At 39.5% G+C, this 26,115-nt stretch overlaps 3 protein-coding genes across 5 annotated transcripts in view; all 3 read right to left on the bottom strand.

Annotated features, from left to right (window-relative positions):
• Window positions 1-8,610, bottom strand: part of ZMPSTE24 (zinc metallopeptidase STE24) — a 37,305-nt gene extending 28,695 nt beyond the window's left edge. For 2 of the 3 annotated variants that reach the window (XM_008151188.3, XM_054721634.1), the window contains exons 1-3: window positions 8,354-8,609; window positions 5,755-5,901; window positions 1,964-2,050 (exon numbers count right to left, since the gene is read on the bottom strand). In XM_008151188.3, the coding sequence (XP_008149410.1) occupies window positions 1,964-2,050; window positions 5,755-5,901; window positions 8,354-8,470 (351 nt within the window). In that variant the 5' untranslated portion in view covers window positions 8,471-8,609. Of the gene's footprint in view, window positions 1-1,963; window positions 2,051-5,754; window positions 5,902-8,353 lie in introns of all 3 variants that reach the window. The other variant, XM_028160083.2, reaches the window with a different exon arrangement.
• Window positions 8,611-11,758: 3,148 nt separating this feature from the next.
• On the bottom strand, window positions 11,759-14,691 carry TMCO2 (transmembrane and coiled-coil domains 2). Its single transcript, XM_008151319.3, has 2 exons — window positions 14,385-14,691; window positions 11,759-12,159 (listed from the first exon to the last, which is right to left on the bottom strand). Exons 1-2 carry the CDS (start codon window positions 14,622-14,624, stop codon window positions 11,845-11,847), a joined length of 555 nt encoding a protein of 184 aa, XP_008149541.1. The 5' UTR covers window positions 14,625-14,691; the 3' UTR covers window positions 11,759-11,844.
• Window positions 14,692-20,770: 6,079 nt separating this feature from the next.
• Window positions 20,771-26,115, bottom strand: part of RLF (RLF zinc finger) — a 62,402-nt gene continuing 57,057 nt past the window's right edge. The window contains exon 8 of the mRNA XM_008151187.2: window positions 20,771-25,628. Within this exon, the coding sequence (XP_008149409.1) occupies window positions 21,009-25,628 (4,620 nt within the window). The 3' untranslated portion in view covers window positions 20,771-21,008. The remainder of the gene's footprint in view (window positions 25,629-26,115) is intronic.

The following is a 26,115-nucleotide window of genomic DNA, read 5'->3' as shown; positions in this document are numbered from 1 at the left end:
TGGCCAATTCCTTTTCAATTATCCATTTTTTAAAAATGTCAGGTGGATATTCTATCCATTTTTAAAAAATGTCAGGAGGCAATACAATGCGTACTCAGAATAATTGAATAACAGATGTGCAATGACCAATCACTGACATACTTTGAAAAAAGGGAGGTGATTAGTCACTGATGACAATGAGAATCTGTTATTTGCAAGTGACCTGTGGTGGACTAAAGAGCTAGCAAGGAAGTTTGTACTGTATGTGATTACTCATATAATATACTATGGCAACTGAAATTTGAACCATGTTTTTAAGGTACTGGTGTTATTTAACTAAACTGTATAATTGAAATTTGTGTATACCAGAACTGTGCAAAGAATGGACAACCAATACTACATAGCCATTAAAGAGAACAAAGATCACCCTGGAGGGGTGGCTCTATTGGTTAGAGGTTTGATCCCCATTTGGGGCAAGTGTGGGAAGCAACCAATCAATGTTTCTCTCTCTCTCTCTCTTTCAAATTAGTAAAAGTATATCCTCCAGTGAAGATTAAAATTAAAAAATACACACACACACACAGGACAAAGATCTATATATATGGACAGGAAGAGATCTCCAAAACATGTTAAATCCAAAAATAATATCTCAGAATATGTATATAGACTGTGTTCATTCATTCAACAAATATTTATGGAGTACCTACTCTGTGACTGGCACTGCTCTAGGCACTAGTGACATAGCAATGAACAATACAGGGGTGCGCAAAAGTAGGTTTACAATTGTAAAACAAATAAATAATACAATAATTATAATTAATAAATAATTATAAAAAATAAACTGTTTAATGTACTCACAATTGTAAACCTACTTTTGCCCACACCTGTATATATAAGGTCTCTGTCTCCTTAAAACTTAAAATTCTTGTCAGGGCAATAAAAAGAAAACAAACAAACAAAATTACTGCAATAGGGGTAAGTGCCTTTATAAAGAAAAGAAAAGCCCTAGCTGGTTTGGCTCAGTGGATAGAGCGTCGGCCTGCGGACTCAAGGGTCCCAGGTTCGATTCCAGTCAAGGGCAAGTACCTTGGTTGCGGGCACATCCCCAGTGGGGGGTGTGTAGGAGGCAGCTGATTGATATTTCTCTCTCACTGATGTTTCTAACTCTCTCTCCCTCTCCCTTCCTCTCTATAAAAAAATCAATAAAATATATTAAAAAAAAAAAGAAAAGAAAAGAAAAGATCCTAGCCAGTGTGGTTCAGTGGTTGAGCGTTGACCTATGAACTGGGAGATCGTGGCTGGATTCTGGTCAGGGCACATGCCAGGGTTGTGGGCTCGATCCCCAGTGGGGGGCCTGCAAGAGGCAGCCAATCAGTGATTCTCTCTCATCACTAATGTTGCTATCTCTCTCCCTCTCCCTTTCTTCCTGAAATCAATAAAAATATATTTAAAAAGAAGGGATCTTAAAAGAATTTGGCTGCTTTAGAAAAGGGACATCAGATGAGCTGAATTAAAGCCCACGGTACCTATATACGTATGTAGAAAAGACCCATCATTTCAAAAAGGAATCAGGAGGGAGGGAATAGACTGGGCAATTTCTAAGGAAAAGTCAGGAAGCAGTGTCTCAACATCCTTACAGGTGGGCAGTCTCAGGTGTAAGGCTTTGCCTTCAACTGGAGTTCCTGGAAGAGTGGGTAGACAAACCAAGCAGCTCAATGGAGACTGTAAGAGATACACACTCTGTCTTTGTCTGAAGTATCTGCTAAGTTACGTGGCACAGAGGACCTGCTTAGTGTGGGCTCAACAAAACACATGCTTTCCCATTCACTGCAGAGTTGTTCCTGAGAAGCAGCTGCCTAACCAGAGACTACATTACTCAGCTCCTTTGTGTCTGAGACTAAATGAGTGGTTCACCTACAAAATGTGCATACAAAGGACAGGTATCATTTCAGAGCCAAGGAAGCTAAGAAAAGGATGTACATACCTCATATTCTGGTCCAAAGCCAGCATAGCCACAGAACCGTCCAGAAAGTCTCCAGAGATAAGGGATTCCTCCAAAGAGAAGAATAAGCTATAAAACAAAGCATACCTTGCTCACATTTGAGCAGTACTAGAAACCATCATGGTGTAGAGAAAAAAGGACCTGTCTTATTTAGGATAAAATATGCATTTAGATGACTATAAACCAATTGAGATACTAAATTTAGACTGTTAAAAGGTCTTTGCCTGTACATTTTATATGGGTGAATTGTGTAATATGTGAATTATCTATAATAATAAAAGCGTAATATGCTCATTAGACTGGACGTCCTTCCGGACATTTTTCCAGATGACCTTCCGGACGTGACTGCCTTCTGGACGTGGCTGTGAGGAAGGGATCCAGGCAGCCGCCATGGCTGCAAAGGCCTACTCTTGCACGAATTTCGTGCATTGGGCCTCTAGTATCTCAATAAAACTGTTTAAAGAAAAAGAAAAAAACTTTTGCCAAAAGACCATAACAAAGGCTTTCTGAATCAGGAAACAAGAGTAGAAAGGCTAAGCAAGTTGTTCAAAATCCCACAGCTACTGAGTGACAAATGGATTGAACGAGGCTTTATGGCTCCATAACTGGCTTTTCCTAAAAAAAAAAAAATAAAAAAAAAAAAAATCACCTCTTCAGCCAGGACAAAGTATTGGTATTGGTATTGGTATTGGTATTGGTATTAGTGGAGAGTCCTGTCCACTTATCAAATTGGGACAGAATGGACTCTCTGTGCCTTCTCCAGGTAAGGAGAAGGTGAATCCTGAGGTAGGAGTCAGGGTTTCATAGGAGGCCCCTTTCTCAGCACACCCTTTGTCTTGGGCAGATAAAGTGAACACAGATATTCACCAAATCACTTGGACATTTGAATGAGGAAGCTCTTAAAATCTGAGAATACATGCTGAAGAAACACGATTTCCCACAACAGATACAAGTTTGTGAAACTCATATGGTCAAGAGGAATCAATTTATTGTTTCTTCCTGTGGAGTCTCAGGAATACAATGGTCAATCACACTTTTTGGTGAGAAGCACAATATCCCACCAGTTCCTTGTGCTTTGAGGGTTTGAGGCACTATAATATAGTTCATGGGTATCCTCCCAATCTACTTTGCATTTTTATCTACAAATCCATAAATAATACCGTGGTTTATACATGCTTTTTAAGAATGTATATAAATGACATCATATGGTACAACCTGCCTTTTACACTCTACATTATTTTAGATCCATCCTTGGTGCGTTTTAACTTTACTCAGCTTGTTCTCTAAAGTATTATCAGCTTGTTCTCTAAAGTATTTATACCAAATTATGCTCCCATCAGCATTACCTGAGTGTTCCTGTTTCCCCACACTCTCACTCACAGGTGATGCTATCCATCTTTTAGGTTTTTACCAGTATACTGGGTTGGTTTAATACCAGTGATCTCAAATATGATCTCTGGATAGCAGCATCACTTGGGAATATGTTAGAAATGCAAATGCTCAGGCTCCACACCAGAACTACTGAATCAGAAACTGGAAATGGGGCACAGCAGTCTCCAGATAAATTTGATGTACACCCAAATTTGAAAAACACTGTTTTAATAAATTGCTTTTAAAGGCTCCCTTAGTTCTATGTCCAGCTATTTCCACTTTACAATAACTAACTCAATCATAGGTGTAAACCCTATTTTCCCCAAAGACATGCTTTGGCATCAAGGCATGGTATATGCTCCACTTGTTGAACTAATCGACTTGGGATGAATCTCTTTCATCCTATTCTCAATACTAATAAATAATACAGAATTAAGGATTTATAATGTCTTTGGTGAAGGGCTGAAACACTTAAAATTAAAAGTCCAGCTTTTAAGTAAGTACCAAGGGTAGCTTTAATATGAACTTCGAATGCATCTATGAATGCATTTGGGTACTGCTCTTGCAACCTTGTTTAGTATCCTTTGTGGAATGAAAAACAAAGTACAGTGAACAGTAAACTTTCTCTATATTGATACCCTCCCTGAGCATGCTCCTGGGATAGCCTATAAAAAGAACTAATGATCTCAGCAATAATAAGTTCAGTGCTTTTATAATTATTTCACTGAAGTCTTGTGTGCCCTTGTAAAGCAGGCAGGGCAAGAGCATAGTCATTTCTGTTTTATAGACGAGGCAACTGAAACTCAGAGAAGTTCAAGTAATTTGCCTCAAGAAACCCAATGACTAAGTAATTGCTGTGTTAAGCACTGTACTAAGTGCTTCACTTACATTATCTTCCTTAGTCCTTGCCATAAACCACGTGCGACAGGGTTTAATATCTACCTACTTCTCATCTTAAAGAGGAGGAAAATGAGGCTCAAAGAGGCTAAAACTCACCCAGAAACACGCAGAAATTAAAGAAGCAACAACTGGAACTTTTCTACTCTGCCCTACGCTACTCCTCAGCCATTCCATTTCTTGAGAGGGCTCTTTATTGACATCTATGAGAAGTTAGGACAGTCTGTCTCAGAGAGGCTGGACATTTTCTCTCTGGGTGCTGTCACAGATGTGTCAACAGTGGCACCTGTGGGCACACAAGGCCTCTGCTTATGTTCCCTCAGGTAAAAAAATACCAAGGCAAGAAAAAAAGTCTAAGTTAATCTTTGTACTTGTTCTTTGTGATCAAAGCATATAAGCCTATTGATTTTAATCAACACAAAACAGGAATTAATGAACTTGTTTTCAAACAGAACAGGATTTCAAAGTAACACAAAATGCTTCATATCTAATGGCAAATGTAGCTGCTAATTCCCCAAGGAGAAATGGCACATTCATGCTGCAGTCCCTAGAGTTTCAAGAATGGTTTCTTCAATGTAGTTTTAAAGACTCAGAAGAGCAGAGTTTGAAACCCATTCTCCCATTTACTAGTGTCAGCTAGCCATTAAATAGGCAAGCCATTTAATTTCTCTGAGCCTTCATTTCTCAGCCATAAAAAGGGAATAATGCCTATACTTTCTACCACAGAGACTGTTGTAAACATCAAACAAAACAATAAATATAAAAACAATATACGAAGTGAAAAATCACTACCCATACAACTATTACAATGACTATTACTGTTCCCACCTTTCGCCCATCAGTACTACTTCTAGCTTGAGCCACAGCAGATTAGAGCTCTCATTCTGTTTGTACTCTCCCTGGCTCTATCATCTCCTAGCAAACTGAACCACTCCCATGTCACCACCTGTAACAATCAAGCTACTACCCAGCACCACAAACCCCTTCCCCTCTGACAGCTGTCAGTCTGTTCTCTACAAGCACCTATGAGTCTGTTTCTATTTTGTTTGTTAGTTTATTTTGTTCATTAGACTCTACATATAAGTGAAATCATAACAGCTACATTCCTGCCTCTTTTGCTTCACACCTATTCTATCACTAACAAAGGTCAGAAAAGCATTCTGAGATTTGTAGATGTATTTATATTACAAAAATATAAAAAGGAAAACAAACATTACAAAGTATTAAACAGCCCAGCCAGCATGGCGCAGTGGTTGAACGTTGACCTATGAACCAGGAGGTCACCATTCGATTCCCGGTCATGGCACATGCCCAGGTTGTGGGCTCGATCCCCAGTGTGGGATGTGCAGGAGGCAGTCGATTAATGATTCACTCTCATCACTGACATTTCTCTTTCTCTCTCTCTCTGTCTCTCTCTCTCCCTTCTCTGAAATCAATAAAAATATATTTGTTAAAAAGTATTAAACAATTTGATAGATTGTCTTTTCAAGAAGTAAATTACTCACAGTGCCTTCCATCTCTGAATAGAGTCCTGACCAGAAGCTGAAGGTACTTTTATCCAGCTGATACAGTCGAGATTTCTCAAACGTTTCTGAATCTATGATCTGTCCTAACTCCATTGGTACGTGAGTTGTTGTTTTATATATCCGTCTCTGAAATATTTTGAAGAAAACACTTTAATATAAACTGTCAAACCAACTCATTATTTATTACAATAGTCACTTATGATCAAACATTGAATGGTTTATAATGTTAATTTGTCACATAAGCCTGTTGAATTTGCTTTATACATACACAAATGATGTATTTGATCAAACACAATGTCTACTAAAACAACTGATGCAGAAAAATAAAAGAAGAACAAGAGAATCTGAAGCTAGCTGACTATGTAAGATTAAAATCAGGGTTATCATACTTCAGCTTGCATATATAAACCACAAATGATACCATCCATTTCAGGTATAACATATATCCTATAATACAGAAAACAAATTCATGCAAACAAATTACTAGCCACAATATCTGTTAATACTCATGGTTAGCATACAAGGAACCAAATATGCTAACCATGAGTATTAACAGATATTGTGGCTAGAAATTAAATTTGGTCCAAGCAGCCAAATTAAGGGAAATTTGAGGAATAACAGATACAAACATAGCAGGTCTTCAAAAAAGTCAAATTTTCTTGTTAAACCAAATGCTAAAAGATACTTTCAGCCCATGGGACATAACACAAGGTGTAGGAAGTGGTTATAGGGTAAGCCTCGGACTGACCTGCTGGCAAAGTCGCAATCAAGTCCCAGCTTGGAGGGCACAGTCCTCTAAGCATAATTAAGCTTGATCTTGTGACTGCTCCCTAGATCTTTCCTGGGTAGCTAGTGGGCTGTGGGAGGGGCAGCAAGTGCTGCCAAAACAAGTGAAACTTACAACAACATTGTAGATTACCTTGTTTGTCCCTGATTATAAATAAAGCCTCAGCTTTGCAGTCTGGATCTGTTCTGTGGCCTCAGCCAGGCATAGAAGATCCACCTAGACCCAGCTTTTTCTCTTTGTCTATCATTTCTCCATCCTTCACCACCTCCCTCAGGCTCGCCGAACCGCTGGCGCGGCACAACAAGGAACAGATATCAAATAATATAATGGACAGTATCTTCTACAATGGTTTTACGACAAAAGGCTTTTCTATTTATTGTTGTGCATCTTACAAAACCCTCATTAAAAGGCATTACATGAAAGCATAACTGAATAAAGAAGACACTATAGAAAAGTAGTTACTGAAATAGGCTTATTATTTAAGTAAGACAGAGAGATGTTCAAAACCCACTCCCAATTTAGATACTATATGTCGTGTGCTTCCTTTATGCAAATTATCTTCTCTAGGCGGACAAGACTCTGAACTAATGAAGCTATCCAAAGAGTTATTAGGTCAGAGAAACTAATGCTATTCATATTAATGCCTCTTTGAATATTCTGGATTAAAAGAGATCAAGATATAACCCAAACATTGATAGATATAGAAAAATTAAATTTTCAAATTTAAAGATTCATGCAGGCCCTAAGCGGTTTGGCTCAGTGGATGGAGCGTCGGCCTGCGGACTCAAGGGTCCCAGGTTCGATTCTGGTCAAGGGCATGTACCTTGGTTGCGGGCACATCCCTAGTGGAGGGTGTGTGGGAGGCAGCTGATCGATGTTTTTCTCTCATCGATGTTTCTAACTCTCTATTCCTCTCTGTAAAAAAATCAATAAAATATATATTTTTAAAAAGATTCATGCAGAATGTAAAATGAGAGAATTTGCAGAGGAAAAAGGCTATAATGCTCAAGAAAAAAAGGTTTTCATAGCCATCATGGGTGATACAATTCAGCAACAACACAGAATGTAGGTAAAGCAAACCAGCAGTGAGAGATGGCAATAAAGCAGTCAATTAAACATAAAATCTATCCCATTTAAAAGTTCAGATCTCTAATCCATCAAGCTGTTATGATCATCGCCCAGGAATTGCTAAGTAACTTTCATTTCTACTTTACTGTTTTAATTGCTTAAACAAAAATAATAAAGACGCTTTTGATAAAAACAAGATTGTTCTTCGGGCAAAAAAAAAAAAAATTTTTTTTTAAGGAAAAAGAGTTCGGGTCCTCGGAAGGGTTTATTTTCAGAAAATGGTTTCCTGATTCTATGGTTGAGCATGATTGTACAAACGTCATGAGGAAGTTGTGACTCTAAAATGTTAGTGATTCTAAAATCTTCCTTTTGAAGGCTTATGGGTCGCTGCCAAAGGTAACAACAAAGGTAAGTCCGGGATCTTAAGGAAGCGGTGGGGCAGGCAGACGAGCTAAACCTGACCAGGCGGCAGGCAGCTTTCCCTTCCACCAGGCCCGAACCCGCCTGAGTCCCACGATCCCGCTGCGGAAAACGTCCCCAAGGCACCGGGTCCTCTCAAGGCCACTCCCACCATCGGGACAAATTAGGAGGCTCAGTAGGGGCTCCAGAGGGTCGAGGCTGGGTGCTGGGGCCGCAGCATTCATTTAGGGACCTGGGGTCGAGACCGGGGCGGGCCTAGAGCTGGCCGGGTGTCGGGATTAGCTGGGCTCGGTCTAGGCTCACCTGCCGCTGCGCGAGGAAGGTCTCCCAGAGATACACGGTCCAAGAGAAAAGCAGCACGGCCCCAAAGATACGCTTCTCGGCCGGCATCTCCCACAACGGGTCCAGCGACGCCCACATCCCCACGGCCACCTGGTTCCGCCGGCTCCTTGAGCGTGCACCAGTGCCACACCAACACAGTCCCCTCCGAGCGTCCCGTTGGTGTTACAGCTATTTCCGTCCCTTCCGAGCGCCCCTGCACCGACAGCCACCCCCATCCCACGCCCTGCGCGCAGCCGGCAGTGTTACACAGATACTCTTCCCAAAGCCCACGCCTCTGTGGGCCGCCCAGTTTCTGCCGGAAAAGGACCGTTCCCGCCTTCCTCACTTCCGACTCGAGGAGAACTGAACCCCTGACGCCGCGTTCCGGCCTCCGCCAACCCCGGCTCCGGCCCGCGACCTGGTCACGCGGAGCTGCACACCAACATTTTTTTCCCTCCCGCTCCTTGCCGAGGGCCTGCCGAGGCTTCTGGCTTCCCTCTGGCCCTGCTTTCTAGCTCCCAGATCCGCAGCTGCATCTCTTCGCTTCGGGGCTTGCCCTGCTGGGCTGCGACCTGAGCCGTATTTCCCCGTCAGGACAAGCCCACGGGTAGGGGGACCGAGCGGGCACTAACGCGGAGTGGACCGCCACTCCCGCCCCGAAGTTCCTGGGAAGGACGAGGGAGGAGCAGACGTCTCAGGCCCTAGAGGCCATGCCTCTAACTAATGCTATTCGGATCGTGGTATGTTCACCCCGGGATACCGTAGACTGAAGGGATAGCTAACAGAGACCAGGCATTGTAAGTGCCGTATTTTGGCCTGTATCGGGGTATTCTGAATTCAGGTATGTTGGAGAATGGGCGGGAGTGATGAGGTTTTCATTCAAAATCTCGCCTCTTCCACCTCCAGCGAGTCCAAGGCGGCGTTTTGCCTGAGAGAGAGTGCTCTGGAGCCAAGTGAAAGGGCCTGACTTGATTGAGGGACAAGCTCCTAGCAAAGCACAGTGCTGTGTCCGTCTTGGAATTCAGGAGTGAAATGGGGTCACGGGGACGCCTGTTAACACATTTGTTTGACTTGGAAAGTGAAATATTTCCTGACCGAAGATAAATATGACTTGTTAATTGGATTGACAGTGGCGTTGCTACTGTGCATAATTATTACTTACAATGAATTGAGCGAAATCTGCAGCTGCAACTAAAATAGATTTAAATTACAGTGAAATTGTAGTGCTAAAGATGTGTGGAAATTAACACTATCTTGAATTTCCCAACTTTTCCGAAATGCTTTTAAATGAGAGTAGTTATATAATTAAATGTCACTTGAGAAAGTGATGGACTGTAATGACAGGATAAATTGTTTTGCAAGTCAAATTGTTTTCAGTTCTTTGCTTTCCACAAAATTAGTGGTGGACCTAATTGAACTGTCAGCTAATGAAGGGACATTATTTGATTTGTGGTATATAACAGAGAAGGAAATCAAAGAATTAATTGACATTCCTATTAGAAAACTATCATTCCTATTTATGGAGTAATATTTCTCAGCACTATATCTACAGAAACAAAAAAATTAATCTATTAGTAATAGTCATTCAGACATATGAATTAATTGGTGGGGAAGCCCCATCCATCTCACTAAGAAATACATTTACAGTAGTGTTTTACATTTTATGTTTATGTATTATTAAATGTGTAGTCACATAATTTTGCACAGATTTTTAATCATTAATTGTAATGATAATTTTAATGATTAGTCAATTCAAAGAATTCTAATACATAGACCCATACAATTACAGGAGTATTTTAAAAATTCTACTCCTAATAGGTACATATTTTTATCCCAAACAAGGATCAATTAAAGGTTTTACTAACAAAAAGTTACACTTGGATAACATTTAATGGGGAAGTGGAATATAAATGTAAATTAGAAATGATAAAAGAAAATGTAGAATTGACAAATGTTAGAGCTTATTTGTGTAATTTTAAATGGATGATAGTGGTTATTCAGCTGTTATGTGGATTCTGTTGGATACATTATAAAAAGTAATTTTACAATTTTATCTAAAATTGTCATTATTTATAAATTGCCAGAATGTACATGCATTGCAACCACTTTTTTTTAAATCGAGGATATTTTCCATTGATTTTTAGAGAGAGTAGAAGAGAGAGGAAAGACAGAAATATTGATGTGAGAGAAACACATCAATTGGTTGCCTCCCTGCATGAGGCCTGACCAGGGCCTAGGCTGGGGAGGAGCCTGCAACTGGGATACGTGCCCTTGACCAGAATAGAACACTTCTGTCCACAGGCCCACGCTCTATCCACTGAGCCAAACCGGCTAGGGCTCCATTGCAACTATTTAAATGAATGGTGAAAACTTTTAGATGTTAACTTAAAATATGAGGGGATAAACACTTTTTCCAAATTCTCTCTCTCTTGGTCTATCATTGCTATGCCTTCTTCAGTCTTCTTGTCTTCATCTGTCTAGGTCCATCCAGCCTGCTACAGTTGGTCCAAAGTCTCACAGCAGCTCCAAACTTTGTGGCTAAGAGTGAACATTTAGTCAGGCTGCTTGAGAGCCAGTCACAGCTGTACCATATATTAGCAAGTTGCTTAACCGCTCTGTACATCAGTTTCTGATCAGTAAAATGAGAATAATAGTATTTGCTTCCTCATATTGTGAGGACCAAATAAGAAAAATCATGTAAATATCTTAGCAATGTGCCTGGCTTGCCCAATAAAGATTAGCTACCATCTCCCCATACTTGTGAAAATTGTATCATATTGGGATGATGCTCTAACCAACTGAGCGCTGCCAAGGCGCTGCCAAACTGGATTCACATGAGAGTTCCCCTAAATTCAAGATGTTATGACCCCACTGTGTTATAATGCCTTGTTCTGAAATTACCTGTCCAGCCAGCCAAACTGAGTGCTCCTGAAACACTCAGGACAGATTCCCAAGAATTATCACACTGCTTAGCACAGAGGAAGGATCAATAAAAGTTGGATAAAATTAAATAGTCTCCTTTATGTCCACCCCCACCCTTGGCCACTCCTGAGTAATTAATGCAGGAAGACTCCCGGGCCAAATAGTTAACTTATACCCAAGACCAGCACAAGGGCCAGCCTATCTCTCCAAGACAGTCCACAGCATCGCCCTTCAACGGCACATTCTTGCCGTTTATTATATCCAACCCAACCTCTTTGGTATGGAGCTGAAGGCCATATCCATGACCACTCTCCCTTCTTTTCTCACTCCCTAGATTCAGGTCTCCAGCCTGCTGAGCGGGCACCACAATCCCAGAGACATTTTAAACCACCACCCTACCCAGTATTACCCCAACACACAAGGAAAAGTTGGGCTCTACCGAATAGAGAGCCAGGCCTTGCAGGGTAATTTCAATACAGTTCTCTACCTTTATTGGTACACCACTGCACACATAAGGGAAATGGTGCTTTTCTGGAAAAGATTGGAGTCCATCAGATTTCAGATGTGGAAGTAAACCCTGACGTGGGCAAGGGACTCTGGCAGTCGGAGCAGCTGCAGTAGGGCTCAGAGGAGCAATCCCTCTTCGTGGCAGGTTTTTGAGAAATGATCATCCCCTCCAGGTTCTTCACTTTGCTTTCCACCATCTGAAGTTGTTTCAAAATTTTCTCTTGCAGACCCAAGGACAGGAGGATATTTTTGTCTTGAATTGGGAGAGTAATCCCTTCTGGGTTGACCAGCAAAGCCTGCAAAAAATCTGAGCCCTTCTTGTAAAGTTTGTAGAGTGTGATTACAAACAACAACAGACTCTAAAATAAAACAACAGAAGTTGAACGTTACTTGTTTATTCACGTGAAATGCCAGTTTACTATAGATGCAAAACAAAACAAAAACTGAATGGTAACAATAATCCCTTATTCCCTTTCCTAGCCTTGTTTAACAAAACATCTTTGCCCCTATTTCATCTTTTGATGTTCACCACAAAATGGAGTAGTAGGCAGGTCAGGGATTATTCTTTGCATTTACTTAATAAAGATTATAATAATAGATATCCTTTGCCAAAAGTTTGCCACATGCAGGGCTCTTTGCTAGGAGTTTCCTTGCCTGTGCATGACCTAATTATGTAAAACAAAAAACCCACACAACTGAATAGCCATTTTGTTACCTTCCATTTTGGACCCTGTCATTATCCAAGGTCATATACTTGGAAATGGTAGAGCCAGTACTGGACTCCAGGAATTCTGACTTACATGTATATTCAGGACACAGTGGTCTAAAACACTGGATTTCCTGGTCATGGCAAAAAACTTTTAATGTACCCAAACAGATTCCTGCCAGAATAAGAAAAACACACACCAATCTTTTTTCCTTGTAATACAAGCACTACTTGCGTATTGGGTATTTATGTGCTAAGCTTTATACATACAGTAGTAACTCCTTCAATCCTCACAAGAACCCTGAGGAGGGCACTGTTAGCAAACCCATCTTACAGATAAGGAAATGGGCTTAGAGGCTAAGTGATTGCTCTTGGTCACACAGCAAGTAATGGAACCAAGATCTAAGCCCCAGCAGTCGACTTCAGTGCCCGTGCTATTTACCATTCTGTTATACTGCCGCTTTTCCTTGGCTGAGGTTCTTGGAGGGCTGTAAATTCGTCTTTCTGATTGAGCTAAGCATTAACCATACAAGAGCAGAACCCAGAACTACATATAGGGTTTGGTTTTTTGCCTTGTGTTATCTGATTATAATGTGTATGTGAATATGTATACACACATATCCATACTGGGGATTTAAGTCAGCTTATGTAAAATGAGATTTTGGAAAAGAATTGAATGTGAATCCTAAAAGTTGGGTTCAAATCTCAGCTTTTCTGGTCTCTGTCAACTTGGGTAGGTGATAACCAAGTTTCCTCACCTATAAAATTGAGATTATAATCCCTGCCCTTACTACCATGAAGGGTTTTGAAAGATTAAGAGAATGCATGTGACCATAGTTCCTCAACAGTAGTGACATGCTGTAAAATGATCTGATAATAATTTCCTTTAGCATTTGCCAAGTAAACCAGTCACTCTTTAAGAAAGTCTTTTTTTAAACCCTATCTCCTTTCATTTCCACTGAACCTCAGTTCACCTCATTTTTGTTTTCCATGTGAAAATAACTTCATATCATGAAATCGTTGGGAGTCTCAAAGCATTTTGACTATATTGTAAATATAGGTATTATTTTTGGTGATTACACAGAAATATGTAAAATAATGTTTCTCATAATCCTAGCCAGTTATACTCCTCTTACCAAAAAGAGCCACTGTATACTTATGGAACCCTATCTTGTTAAAACAAGGAAATAATGAAAACACCATGATGACTAAATGACTGACTATTCGTGCCTCATCAGTTACAAAGCAATGGCACAGTAAGAACCCAAGATCCCAGTCATACTCACGGTGCCTATTCTAGAAAAGGTACCCCGAATGGCGATTGGCACATAGTAGATACTCAGAAGATGAATCAGTGATCAAATAAATTTGGGGGTGCCCAGCTGGTGTTGCTCAGTGTTTGAGCGTCTACTCATGAACCAGGTGATAACAGTTCGATTCCAGGTCAGTGCACATGACTGGGCTGTGGGCTCAGTCCTCAGTGGGGGTCGTGCAGGGGGCAGCCGATCAATGATTCTCTCTCATCATTTGATGTTTCTATCTCTCCTTCTCCCTTCCTCTCTGAAATCAATAAACACATTTATAAATAAATAAATAAATTTGGGGGTAAGGCTGCCTTTTCAGGTTGTGAACTTGTTTGATCTACTTTACTATAAGACAAGCCAAAAACAATTGTGAGACAGTATTTTTATGCTCAAAACCTAATTGGGGGAAGTTTTTAAGGATACTTTAGTTTCAACCAACTAAAAAACCTTCAGAGACAAGTTCACCCTTGCTCATCTGCATGGTCTTAAAACAGAATGGTAGCAATATGGGGAGAGAATTAATCAACTTTCAATGTATAACTATTTAAATTTCTCTGTAACGAAAGAGTATAACCTGAATTGACCGAACACTTCGTTTCCATAAGGCATATAGTCCTACTGCCAAGAAAATAAGAAAGAAAATCCCGAGGGCAACTTGCAGAGCTGGAGCAAGATTATCTAGTAGCCCCAAATTTGTTTGCTGAGTCACACTAGTCTGTCCCAGAAAAGTTGCTTGTAGCCAATTCCATACTGAGCTCAGAGAGGCATAATCTATGATGTCCCAGATAGAAGATGAAGGTGCAAATGTTGACATTTTAATAAGAGCAGCTCCAGGAGCTACATGTTCAGAGGCTCCAGGACCCTAGATATGAATTAAGGAAAGTGGCCTGGGAGCCCGTGTTCTAGAGCCACTGTGAGCTGTGCTTTGTGATGTCACCGTCCCAAAAATCAGCTTGCTTCCCACTCACCCAGTGAACCTTCTCCCTCAAAACCAACCAGGTTCTGACTGGCCTGGGTTTTCAGTTTGGTCATATTGTCTTCTCTGATCTTGACAAGTCCTAGCTCTAGCACAGCACTGTCCAATCGAACTTTCGACAAAGATGGAAATATATGCTGTCCAATATGGTAGCTTCTAGGCACTTGAAATGTGTATACTGTAGCAGAGGAACTGAATTTTACATTTTATTTAATTTTAATTAAATTTAAGTAACCATGTGTGGCTAGTGATTACCTTCTTGGACAGTGAATAGATAATTCCCAACAATCCATTGAATGCAGAACAATATTTTCACATGAAAAATTTGAGAATTGAGGCTATGTGGAGATTTGAGAAGACAGAATTTAGAGAGGGCTTTACTAAAGAGTGAATAGTTTACCTGGTAAATGTGGAGAGAGATCATAACTGTATCATTTTGTAGCATTTCCTTTTTTCGTGTGTTATAATTGTTTAAGAAATTGTGATCTTTAGGAAGACTTTTCACATTTGATCCTCATTTTGCTTATCTTTTTACAGAAGGGCATTCCACCTCAACAATTTATATTAGGGAAAAATGGTATATGCTGAACACTTTTGTAAACAGTTATGTTGCACTATAAACTATCTGGCGTGTTATCAAATCAGTTATTTACTGATTAGTACCTATCTTCTCAGCAAGGCGATATGAAAATATAAAATGTATGATCTGTTCCCCAAAAGCTTACATGGAAAAAGATAGTTCACACACAGCAAGAATACAAGAGTTTGCACCAAGTGGGGAGGGGCACAATAAGGAAAAAAAGGATCAGTTATGACGAATGATTTTTAGAAAACATTGTCTAGTGCTACTCCAAGTTGTTCATTGTGGTTGACTGAAACAACAGGAATAGGGAAGGGTGGGGAAGGAATAACTGTTTTGTTCTTATAGGAAGAGAAGGTATGGTAAGTTGCTTGAGGTGTCAGAGACACATCCAGAAAATGGAGTCCACAATGCTGTTGGAAATATAGTACTTGTGTCGGGGTGAAATAATTTAGGAGTGACTGCTATGGATGTTAAACCCATAGTCTGCTAGCAATTGACTGTAGCCAGAATCCTTTTTAGTAAGGGCTAAAGTTACTCAGAAAAGGTTTGGGATTTGACTATAACAGGTTAAACATAGGTCAGAAACCATTAAAGAATGATAACCAGAAACTTTTTGGAGAAAGATAGGGATGTGACAGCTGAATAATGTAAGACTCCCCCCACTCAATTAGATCCCCGTTACAATGCACTTAATACTTTACTTTCAAAGCACTTAACACAATTATAGTGATTTGTGTAATTTTTGGTATAATAATACCAGTTTTTCTCATATTGTAAACTCAAGACAGACAGGGACCATGTCCATTTTATTGACTACTTTATCCCTAGTGCTTGGCACATAGTACACATTAAAATATTTTTAAGTGAATGCAAAGTCCCCCTAGAAGAATTCCAGATATCTATTCCAGACTAAATTGTTCATTCATCAAATGCTTATTAATTACCATATTTGTGTACTAGTTTGTACAGGAACTTTATTTATACTATTAGCTGTTATGAGGACAGGTCTTTGAGAGTATAATGGATCTGGGTTCAACTATTCACTAACCTTGTTACCTTGGGAAAGTTATTAATCTGGGACTCAATTCTTCATTTGTAAAGTGGGGTTATTCCTACTTTGTGGAGCTGTAATGAGAATTTGGTAATTTGTGTAAAAATACCATGATATACATATAGATAAGAGCAACTATTATTTGTAGTGATATTTATGATCAAATACAAGGTATTGTAAATCTCAATAATATATGATGTCTCAAAGAGAATCTAGGCCAAAAACCCATTTGTTTGATTTCCCACTTGAATACCTGAACAACTCCAATGACCAAGAATTTATCACTATGGACAACATCTCAGCCCACCTTCAGTGTCATCCATTCATCTAGCCAGCCAGCCATCACACAGTTGTGTCCATTCAGTAGTCTTCAACATCATGCCTATGCCCTATTAGGACTTTTTTATTTACACATGGCAACTTATGACACATGCAAGGTTTACTTTTGAGCCTTCAGCAGGTTGACTTTCAAACAAAATCCGAAATCTAGAACGAGTTATATATAAGGCATTAAAGTACCTGGTTCCTGCTTACCTACCCAACCCGCTCCTTTCCCTTTCCCACTTTTTCTTTCAACTAGACTTGCAAATGTCACTACCATACCAAGCTGTCGCACCACAAAACCTTTGCACATAATTGGATTATCCTCTCTGGTTAACTCCTATTAATTCTTTGAATTTCTGTTTAAACACCACTTCCTCAAAGAAGCTTTTCCTGTCCTCTTTTTGGTTCCCATCACAGTCAAAGCTTCTATTGCAGCACTTTTACTTAACCATCTTTAGTATTTCATTTAATGTCTTTCTTCCTTACTAGACTATAATCTCCATGATGTAGGAAACTCACCATGTCATGTTCAACACTCTTATCCCCAGGAGCTAGTGATGCCATCTATGTGCTTTGTAAATATTTGGCTAGAGCTTTCCTGTGCCTCCCGTCTTTTCGTTTCTAAGCCAAACGTACCAAATACAGGTTGACAGGTTAAATGTGACTATCCTGGTTACCTTCGTCAAAGTGGTTCAGACCTCCAAATTCAGTCTGTCACAATCTATTCCTGCAGATACTCTTTTTAGACTCAACTTTATGTAAGGGGAGGCGTTGTCCCGAATCTGTAGTACAAAGCCAGAAGGCATTCGTCTACTGTGGGGTGGGAGGTGGGAAGGAGAGGGGACTGAGCAATTTTTCTTTTATAAGATTCTTTAAGTTGACTTTTTCACAGGTTACATGTTACAGAAATAATACGCACCAGTTTTCCATCTCTTCCCTCACTTGAGGAAATGTCAATACTGGACATAGGGCTGGAGTTGGGAGTTGCAGAACCTGGTTTTTACCTACACTTCAAACTTTATTTCCCACTATTCACTTTCCCAAACAATACACTGAGAACTTTGGTATTTTGGGTACTTTACTACCTGCAACTTTACATCTTACTTCCTGGATGTAAGTACCCCCCTCTGATATTCATCCAGTCAGAAGAGATTGGAAACTAGGTTCCACCTCTTCCTAGCTTTTATTGGCTAGGCAAGACACTTCAACTCTAATGCTTTTGTCTGTCAAAGAAGGATAACAGTACCAACTTCATGGAATTATAAACATTCAACAAGGTAATTTTGTGTAAAGTGCTAAAGTATTAATTACCCTGAATTCTCATAGAACATCCCACTTTGTACTCTAGCCCATTTCTCCTAGGACTTTTCTATGCCTATGAATAATCTGAAGACCTTGTTAAAATGCAGATTTGATCCAGAAATTCTGGACATTTTACATTTCTAGCAGGCTCCTCGGTGATGCCCCTGCTGCTGGCCTACTGCCACACTTTAAGTGTTTAAGCTACCCCAGCCTTCACGTAAAGTTCCACAACAGCAGATGCCTTGATAAACTTACTTTGGTATTTTTATATCCAAAGCATCTGAAACTATCTTTAAATATGTGTGTACTTAAATATTTGGTTAATGACCAGTTCTGTCCTCCAATGACTATGTCTTTGGCAGTGCAACTCTGAAGTAGGCAACCTGGGACTGAGAAAGGATACATTGGGGATGGAATCCCTAGGAAAACTAGTCAAAAGCTTTCTTTCCATTGTTTTCTACCCTCTCTTTTACATTATACAGGTGCTCATGAACATGGGGAGACACTGAAGCAAGATAAGTCTGGATAAAAAGAATGAAAGTACTTGGCACCCTCTATTTCTACCCATCATTTTGGGAGGCATTTTTATATTGAAAAAGGCTTTGAAAACAATGTCAATATTTCCAAGTCTGGAATAAGTCCCAGAAACGTCAAGAAAAATAATGGTACCTAAAAGCTACAAATATAAACCTTTGGCTTTCTGTATTCTCATATAGTCCTGCTTCTAATACAAAAGACTGTTTTCAATAAAAATCAAATGAAGCAAGCTGCTCCAACTAGAATAGAAAATGTTAGGATCAACCATTTGATCCTAAGTACTTGAAGCAAATTTTTAATTGGATTCTGAAAATTAGGGTTTGGTTCCATTGCAAGTGACTCACTTGGTCCTTCCAGTGGGTGGGAATTAGGTGTGACTGAATAAATATAGTCTTAAGCAAATTAGCAGTTTTCTCTTGTTCCTGGTTAAAAATCTCTAGTATGAGGATTAAAATATGGCTACCAGTTGTTTCCCATGCTCAGATCACAGAAAGGGACCTTTCAAGATCATCATCTTTATCTCCTTACTTTGTAAATGAGGAAACTGAAGCCCACAGAAGAGATTAGCTCAAGATCTCAACAAGTCAGCAGTGGCCTCAGCCTTTAAGATGTGCCAGTTTCTGCCCCTTTTTTCCCCCCCAACAGATTTTTATAATCCTGTTACTGTGATCTGAGCCAAGCAAACTTGAATACAGGGGGTGCTTTAGACATATGGTGAGAAGGTGGCAGAATGAAATTCCCAAAGAGCTGACAAAACAAGGCAACAAGGTTTAAGGGTCAGAGAAATTCTAACCACAGCATAATAAAGGGATGTTAGGAATGTTTGAGTCATTTCATTGCTAGCTAATAAAAGTGGCTGAAAATTTCATGAGGGACAGAGAATAAAGCTATTCCATTTATAAGAGCACATTGCTTTCCTTGTCGTTATAGATGTCCCACAGTACACTGAAATTCAACACATCCAAAGACCAAACTCATCTTGGTTTTCCACCTTCTTCCTAGAAACCCATTCCTTTCTTTTTTATTCCCACCCCAATTGGTTGCATCATTTTATATATTCCTTAAAATGTTTTCCTCATCCTCAAAGAACCCACAACACTCTTTGTTTTGTTAATCCTCACACGAGGATATTTTTTCCATTGATTTTTAGAGTAGAAGGGAAAAAGGGAGGAAAGGCGAGGGAAAGAAACATCAATGTGAGAGACACATTGATTGGTTGCCTCCCACATGCACCCCAACTGGGACCTGCAACCCAAGTACATGCCCTTGACTGGTAATTGAACCTGTGACCCTATGGTGCATGGGCTGACACTCTTAACCACTGAGCAACATCAGCCTGGGCCCAACAATACTCTTAAATTAAAATTTCTCAATTTCATTTACTTTTCCTTCTGCAAATGTCAAAAATACTCTCACCAAGTTTGCCTTAATTACTTCAGCAGTCTTATCTATTCCATTTCAGCCCCTCAAATCACACTCATTTAAAGTGATCTATGTTATTTTGTATAAAGTCCTTCAAAGGCTCTCGGATGCCTAAGGACTTAAGTCCAAAATCCTTAGTGTTCATGGTTTGGTTCCTGCCCACCTATTTCTACAGTAATCTCATCCACCTGGGTGCTCCCTGCTCCACTTTTACTGCCAGCATATCAAATTATTTGTAGTTCCCTGGACACATGACTTCGTACCTCTGAATTTGTTGTGCCCTTCATGTTCTCCTTGGCATACCCTCTCCTTTCTACCCCGACATCCTCTTGTGGGAGCTATTTTAACTCCCAAAGCTAATTACTCAATATGAAAATGTTCTTTCCACAAAAAATTTTAAGACAAGAGTCACTTTAAAAAAAAGCTTGATCTGAATAGACTCGTTAAAAATAGAAATGCACATTCCAGAAAATACAAGTGCACTTCCAGCTTATGTGTGGGATGAAAACTCTTTAAGAGTAAACAAGAAATGGGTGAAAAATTGTAATTTATTGAAACTCAACTCAAAAAATATAAGATGCTGTAGTGTACAATATATTACACAAAGCACCCTCAGGTGCACATTCAAGTCAAGTAAGAACTCCATATCCCTAGCCCTCCCACCCTGGGATCTTAGTATTTTTTCCATATACAATCATGCACACTTAATTTGAAAAAGGAAGCCCAAATATATTTTTTGATGTATTAATTAGCACCAAACAAGAGTACAGTTCCATTTCTTATTTTTAATAAACAAACAAACAAAAAAACCCAATCAATAAACCAACTGGAGAGCTAATGGACTCAGCTGATAGTGCTGACATAGATATTATACATTCATGTAAATACACAGCCTAATCTACCTTAAACAATGGTATGGCTGGTTCTCAGCCTTTGTTCGAGTTGGCAATTGTCCCCATGTTGCAGTGTTGGAGCCAATCTGTTTTGAAAACAAAATTGCTATTTAGGAACTTCCTACACAAAGCTCATCTGTCTTTTTTGTTGGAAACAAGTCTAAAATTGGTGTGGAAAACTTAGATCTTTCAAGGACAACCACTGGCCGAAGATAATGAAGCTGTTTTAAGGCAAGCTCTCCACAGTCCGTTAATGCTTTGTCCAATACGACCCTCAGGTTTTCCAAGGAAGGAACTGTTGTCTCAGCTACTATTAAAGGTGGGATTGCAGTCAGGTTCTCATGAATTGCAGAGTCACTGGAAGAATGAGGTATGTCAACTTCAGGGTTGTTGTCATTCACCATATTATTTACTGTAACAGTCCCTGCTAAGTCATTACTGGATTGTGAAGAACTACTTAATGTTAAGTGCTCTGAAGGCTCCCAATCATCAAAATCATCTTCTTTCTCTTCACTTTCCTGAATAAACTTCAGAAATGAAGATTCAAATCCCATAGGTTTATAAGTCTTCAAATCAAATGATCTGGGATGTGGGTGCTTCCTAAAATTCTCTTTTGGGACATGGGTTGAAATTTTTACAGTGTCTTCTTGCCCTAAACTCTGCTGCCCACTTTCTGAGTCTTTGATCCTTGGTAAAGGCAGCTGGAAACTCGTGAAGTAAGTCCCATTTTCAGTTCCATCAGGATCAGGTATGGAATTTTCTATTTTACATGGGAGAGGCTGAACTATATTACATTGTTCCAAAGAATTAGTTTCTGAACTATGGCTGCATTTCAAAGTTCCTCTGTAAAGCAGGGTATCTGCCTCAAATACTTGGTTGTTTTCTGTACATCCTTTCTGACCTTCATCCCTTTCACCTGGATGAAGGGAATCAGTGCTCTGGACAGGTATGCTATGGTCACGTGGGTAGTGGCTGTGCTTTATGTGCTCTGATTCACAGCTCCCATCTTCTTCTTTTTTAATATAGGGCTCTATTTCAGAAGGGGGTTCCTCCTTAATTTTGGTACCGTACTTAACACAAATGACAAGATTTCCCATCTGTTGCTCTAAATAGGCACTACTCATCTGATGGGTACGTTTGTAATGCCTCACTATGCTACTCTCCAACTTCACCACAGATAAGCATCCTTGAACCATGCAGGGGTACTGTGTGTGCTCAGAATGCTCCACACACATATGGAGGGCTTCAGCTCTTGTTTTGAAAGTTATTGGAGCTTTCTTATCTTTGATTAAGCTACATTTTTTAGCCTTAGCATTAAATGACCTCCTGGTAGTCTGATGTTCATGCCCCTGAGCGAGAGTTGTTTGACATAACTTTTCACTCTTTAGTAGCCTTTCATTTGCCACTTTCTGGCTTCTAAACAGATCGTCATAATAGTCCTTATGTCGGTAATAGACATGTTGAGAATAATTACTGCGATGGGTGAAAATCTGGCCACAGCCATTAAGATCACAATGAATCTCATAATCTGAATGTATTTCTCCTTCAATATTATGCTGTTCCATCAAGTGGTGCTTCAACTTGCTGAACGTATAAAAAACAGCAGGGCACTGAGGCTGGTTACAGGAAAACCGTGCTGCAGATTCAGCATCAGAAAGCACTTTAGGCTCTTTAATATGGTCTAGATTATGAGAGTCAGTACAGTGCTTAGCAAGAGCTTTGGAACACAGGAAGCGTTTGTTACATTCTTTATATTTGCAAGCAAATATCTTTTTACATTTGACAAGTTCCCTTTTGGTTCTTGCTTTATCTTTCTCTAAACATAACTGTTCTTTGTTGTACTGATGTACAGTTCTGTAATGGCGAATCAAGCCTTTTAGATTGGTGAATGAGGAGTTACAAGTTTTATGAATACAATGGAATGGTTTGTGGTATTTATTCAAAATATAGCAGAGATTTCCTTTAGCAACAGTTCTCCTGCTACCTCTCCCCTCTCTTCCTTCTTGCTCTTCTCTATGGCAACCTATTGGTGATGAAATATCAGATGTTTTACTTTCTGTTTCTTCACAAGATGACTCCAAATCTGTTTCTGAACTGCATTCATCCTTTTTGGAATGACAGTGTGGCTTCTCAGGGTTCCTGCTGGGATCACCTCCTAGTTCGACAGGACAATCATCTTTCAACCTGTCTACTGAGCATGGGCCTTCGTGATCACATTTTTCATTATCTAATAGTTTGTGAGTCACTCTGTCACTGCCAATTTGATGTTTATTTTTATAATGAATCCTAAGGTGTGTTTTTCTTGTAAATGACCTTTGGCAAATATGACACTGGAATGGAGAATATCGATGCTGAAACATGGTTAACTGGAGGACTTTTTCTTTTGAATAATTATGCTTTTTAAGATAATGCATCAACAAAGCCTCTCTGGTCACAAATTCATATTTGCATCCTTGAAGCTCACAGAAAAAAGGCTTAGCTGCCAACTGTGCAAGGTACTGACTTGGCATATTTTCATCTTGATTCTGAAAATTAAGGTCTGTGATAGATGAAACCGATTGAAGAGACTTAGCACCACTGGATGGGTACCCCTGCAATGACCCTGAGAAAGATCCATGTGTTATTGAGTTTTTCAAGCTTAAATGTTTCAAGCGCAACAGAAGTTCCAACATGGTATCCTCTGTACATGGTCTTTTAGAAGCACAAATGGAGGCTTCTGAAGAATAACCTTGATGTTCTCGTTTACATTTAGCATGAATATTGTGATCGAGACTTTCATCTGGGGAGTCACTGTTTGTGTCTGAGCTGGGTTTAGGCTCTGCATCAAACTTTACAGTTGTTTGACTGTGTTCATTACCCAAACAGGGAAAGAGATCTTTTGTCTTTTTGGGTTTAAAATGATATGGATGTACCTTTCGTAGATGCTTCTGCATCCCTCTTGCATTTTTGTACGTGGAACCACAGCCATCAAAACCGCAGGTAAACTTAGTCCCATCAAAACAAACTCTTACACTGGGACATTTTTCTTTTAAATTGGAGGACACAAAGACTTTCTCGTGAGATAATAATATATCCTGCATGGTTTCAGAGTGATCCAATGTGTCAATTAACTCTTCATTCATGGAAGCTAAAGAGCTATGACTTAACTGATCGCTAGAATTACTGTCACTGTTTTCTTTCAGATTTTCTGCAGTTTCTATTTGAGAACTAGCTGATCCTGTACAGAAAAGGTCCTCAGGTAAATGTGATTTATCAGTTTGGTCAAGTAGATGGGGCTTTTCACCTGTTGCAGGCTCCTCAAGTTTCACTGATTTCTTCACATCTTCATTTGAACTTTCAACATTATGCATTAAGAGGTGATTCTGGTATTCAATTTTGGAATAATAGAACTTTTTACAGCCAACGAAGTTGCACGTGTAAGATGCATCCCTAAAGTGTTGTGCTTCATGGTGGTAAAGCTGTCCCAAGTCACTGAAAACAATATTACAGCCATTTAATTCACATTTGTAACGCAGATCATCATGTTTTTGTTTATGGTTAAGTAGTTCATTCACTGATCCAAACCGAGCATAGCAATCTATAGATACACACATATAAGGTTGAGGACCACAATGCACTTGTTCATGCTCCCGCAGGTGAAATGCAGACATGAAATGTCGTCGACAATAAGTACATTTCTCTCTCCTATTTTTCATATCCAAGTAGTGCTTGGCATTTTCATCATTATTTTGGTGTTCAGCTTTAAGATGTACACTTAAGTACTTAAATTGCTTAAACACACGGGAACAGTCTGTGCCAGGACATGGATACAAATCTCTGTCTTGCAGGTGGCAATCTTCTAATTTGCTGAATGTGACATATTCATGAGCCTCTCCTTTGGCTTGTTCATTCGATGACTGATTTTGCTCCAGGGCTGCAGAGGGACTCTTGGGACACATTCCCTTTTGAGTGCCTTTCAACAGTAATTTCTTTCTAGAACGGTCCCTTCTGCTTGGTGGCATTTTAACATGTTCCATCACATGAGGAACAAATATTTCTTTTCTCTTGAACTTTTTAATACAAACTGGACAAGTGTAAATTCCATCTTCCATGTGCATCTTAGAATGATGAAGAATCCTGGCCTCTATACATTCCCGCTTACATAACAAACAGAAAAATTTATATTGAAGCCACCTCTGGTATCTTTCAGAAGAACCAATGGGTTTTTTATCTCTTTTCTCCTTGGGCTGATCTGTCAAATCTCTTCTTCTATATTGCTTATCTTCTTTACCTTCCTCATAGTCACTAAGAAATGACTCTAAAACATCTGTGTCATTTATAGACATTTCATAGCCACTTAGATCATCATCAGAATCTGAGGCCTCCTGTCCTAGAAGTTGGTGGCAGTGTCGTTTTAAAGTTTTCCAGTCCCAAAATTCAGGATCAAAAGGCCAGTGAGCTTTTAAAGCTAATAAGAGTTCACATCGGAGAGAATTTGGAACTGGTGCATTTTCTTCATCAAATTTTTGATCTGGTTGCAAATACAGTTCCTCCAGCATATTAAACCCATCCAAACTGGGTTCAATTAAGAATTCTGTAAGCTGACAGGCTCGTCTAACTTCTAAATCTTCTGGTAAAAGACAAGCAATTGTTTTACAAACTGATGCCTTCATTTCTTCATCCTCAGCTGATCTGAGTTGAAGAGCTCTGACACATAGTAAAATTGATACTCCAAGACCAGCATCTTGTGCCTACAAGGAAAGCAGGGAAGGAGAGTTATTATTTATTATAGAAAATTGTATAAATTGCATATTAAAGCATCCCTAACTCTCAAGGAATTAACCTATGTGCCAAACATAATAAAGGCACATGAATTCAAAGGAATTCAGGATAAATAAGGTCACCAAAGGATTAAAAAAAGAATTTATGTTGGGTATAAAGAATAGGGCTTGGGGGTGGGGGGTGGGAATAAGGACACATATGTAATACCTTATCAACAAAGAAATTAAAAACAAAAAGAATAGGGCTTAAATAAATGGGTGCAAGAAGAAACACATGTATGAGTGAGTATAACATAGACTTAATTCAATGTAAAAAACACATGTCTTATGAATACTTGGGTATTTTCAAAACCTCAAGGCTAAAATAAACGTTCTCCTCATGTCTTCCTAAAAGAATTAGTACTTTAAAGTTATAGATGTACTGAATCTCAAGCTTTCCATGGGAAAAACAACAGAA

The sequence above is a fragment of the Eptesicus fuscus genome, chromosome 9 (assembly GCF_027574615.1).
Source record: "Eptesicus fuscus isolate TK198812 chromosome 9, DD_ASM_mEF_20220401, whole genome shotgun sequence".
Classification (NCBI taxonomy): domain Eukaryota; kingdom Metazoa; phylum Chordata; class Mammalia; order Chiroptera; family Vespertilionidae; genus Eptesicus; species Eptesicus fuscus.
This window is presented reverse-complemented; position numbering and strand designations above follow the sequence as displayed.

What these genes read in the sequence shown, in the direction of transcription:
- TMCO2 (XM_008151319.3), bottom strand. Translation starts at nt 14,624, where the DNA reads ATGTCAACATTTGCACCTTCATCTTCTATCTGGGACATCATAGATTAT. An exon ending in GAAGTGTTCGGTCAATTCAG is followed by an intron (nt 12,160 to 14,384) that starts GTTATACTCTTT and finishes GTTTTATTTTAG; the next exon opens with AGTCTGTTGTTGTTTGTAAT.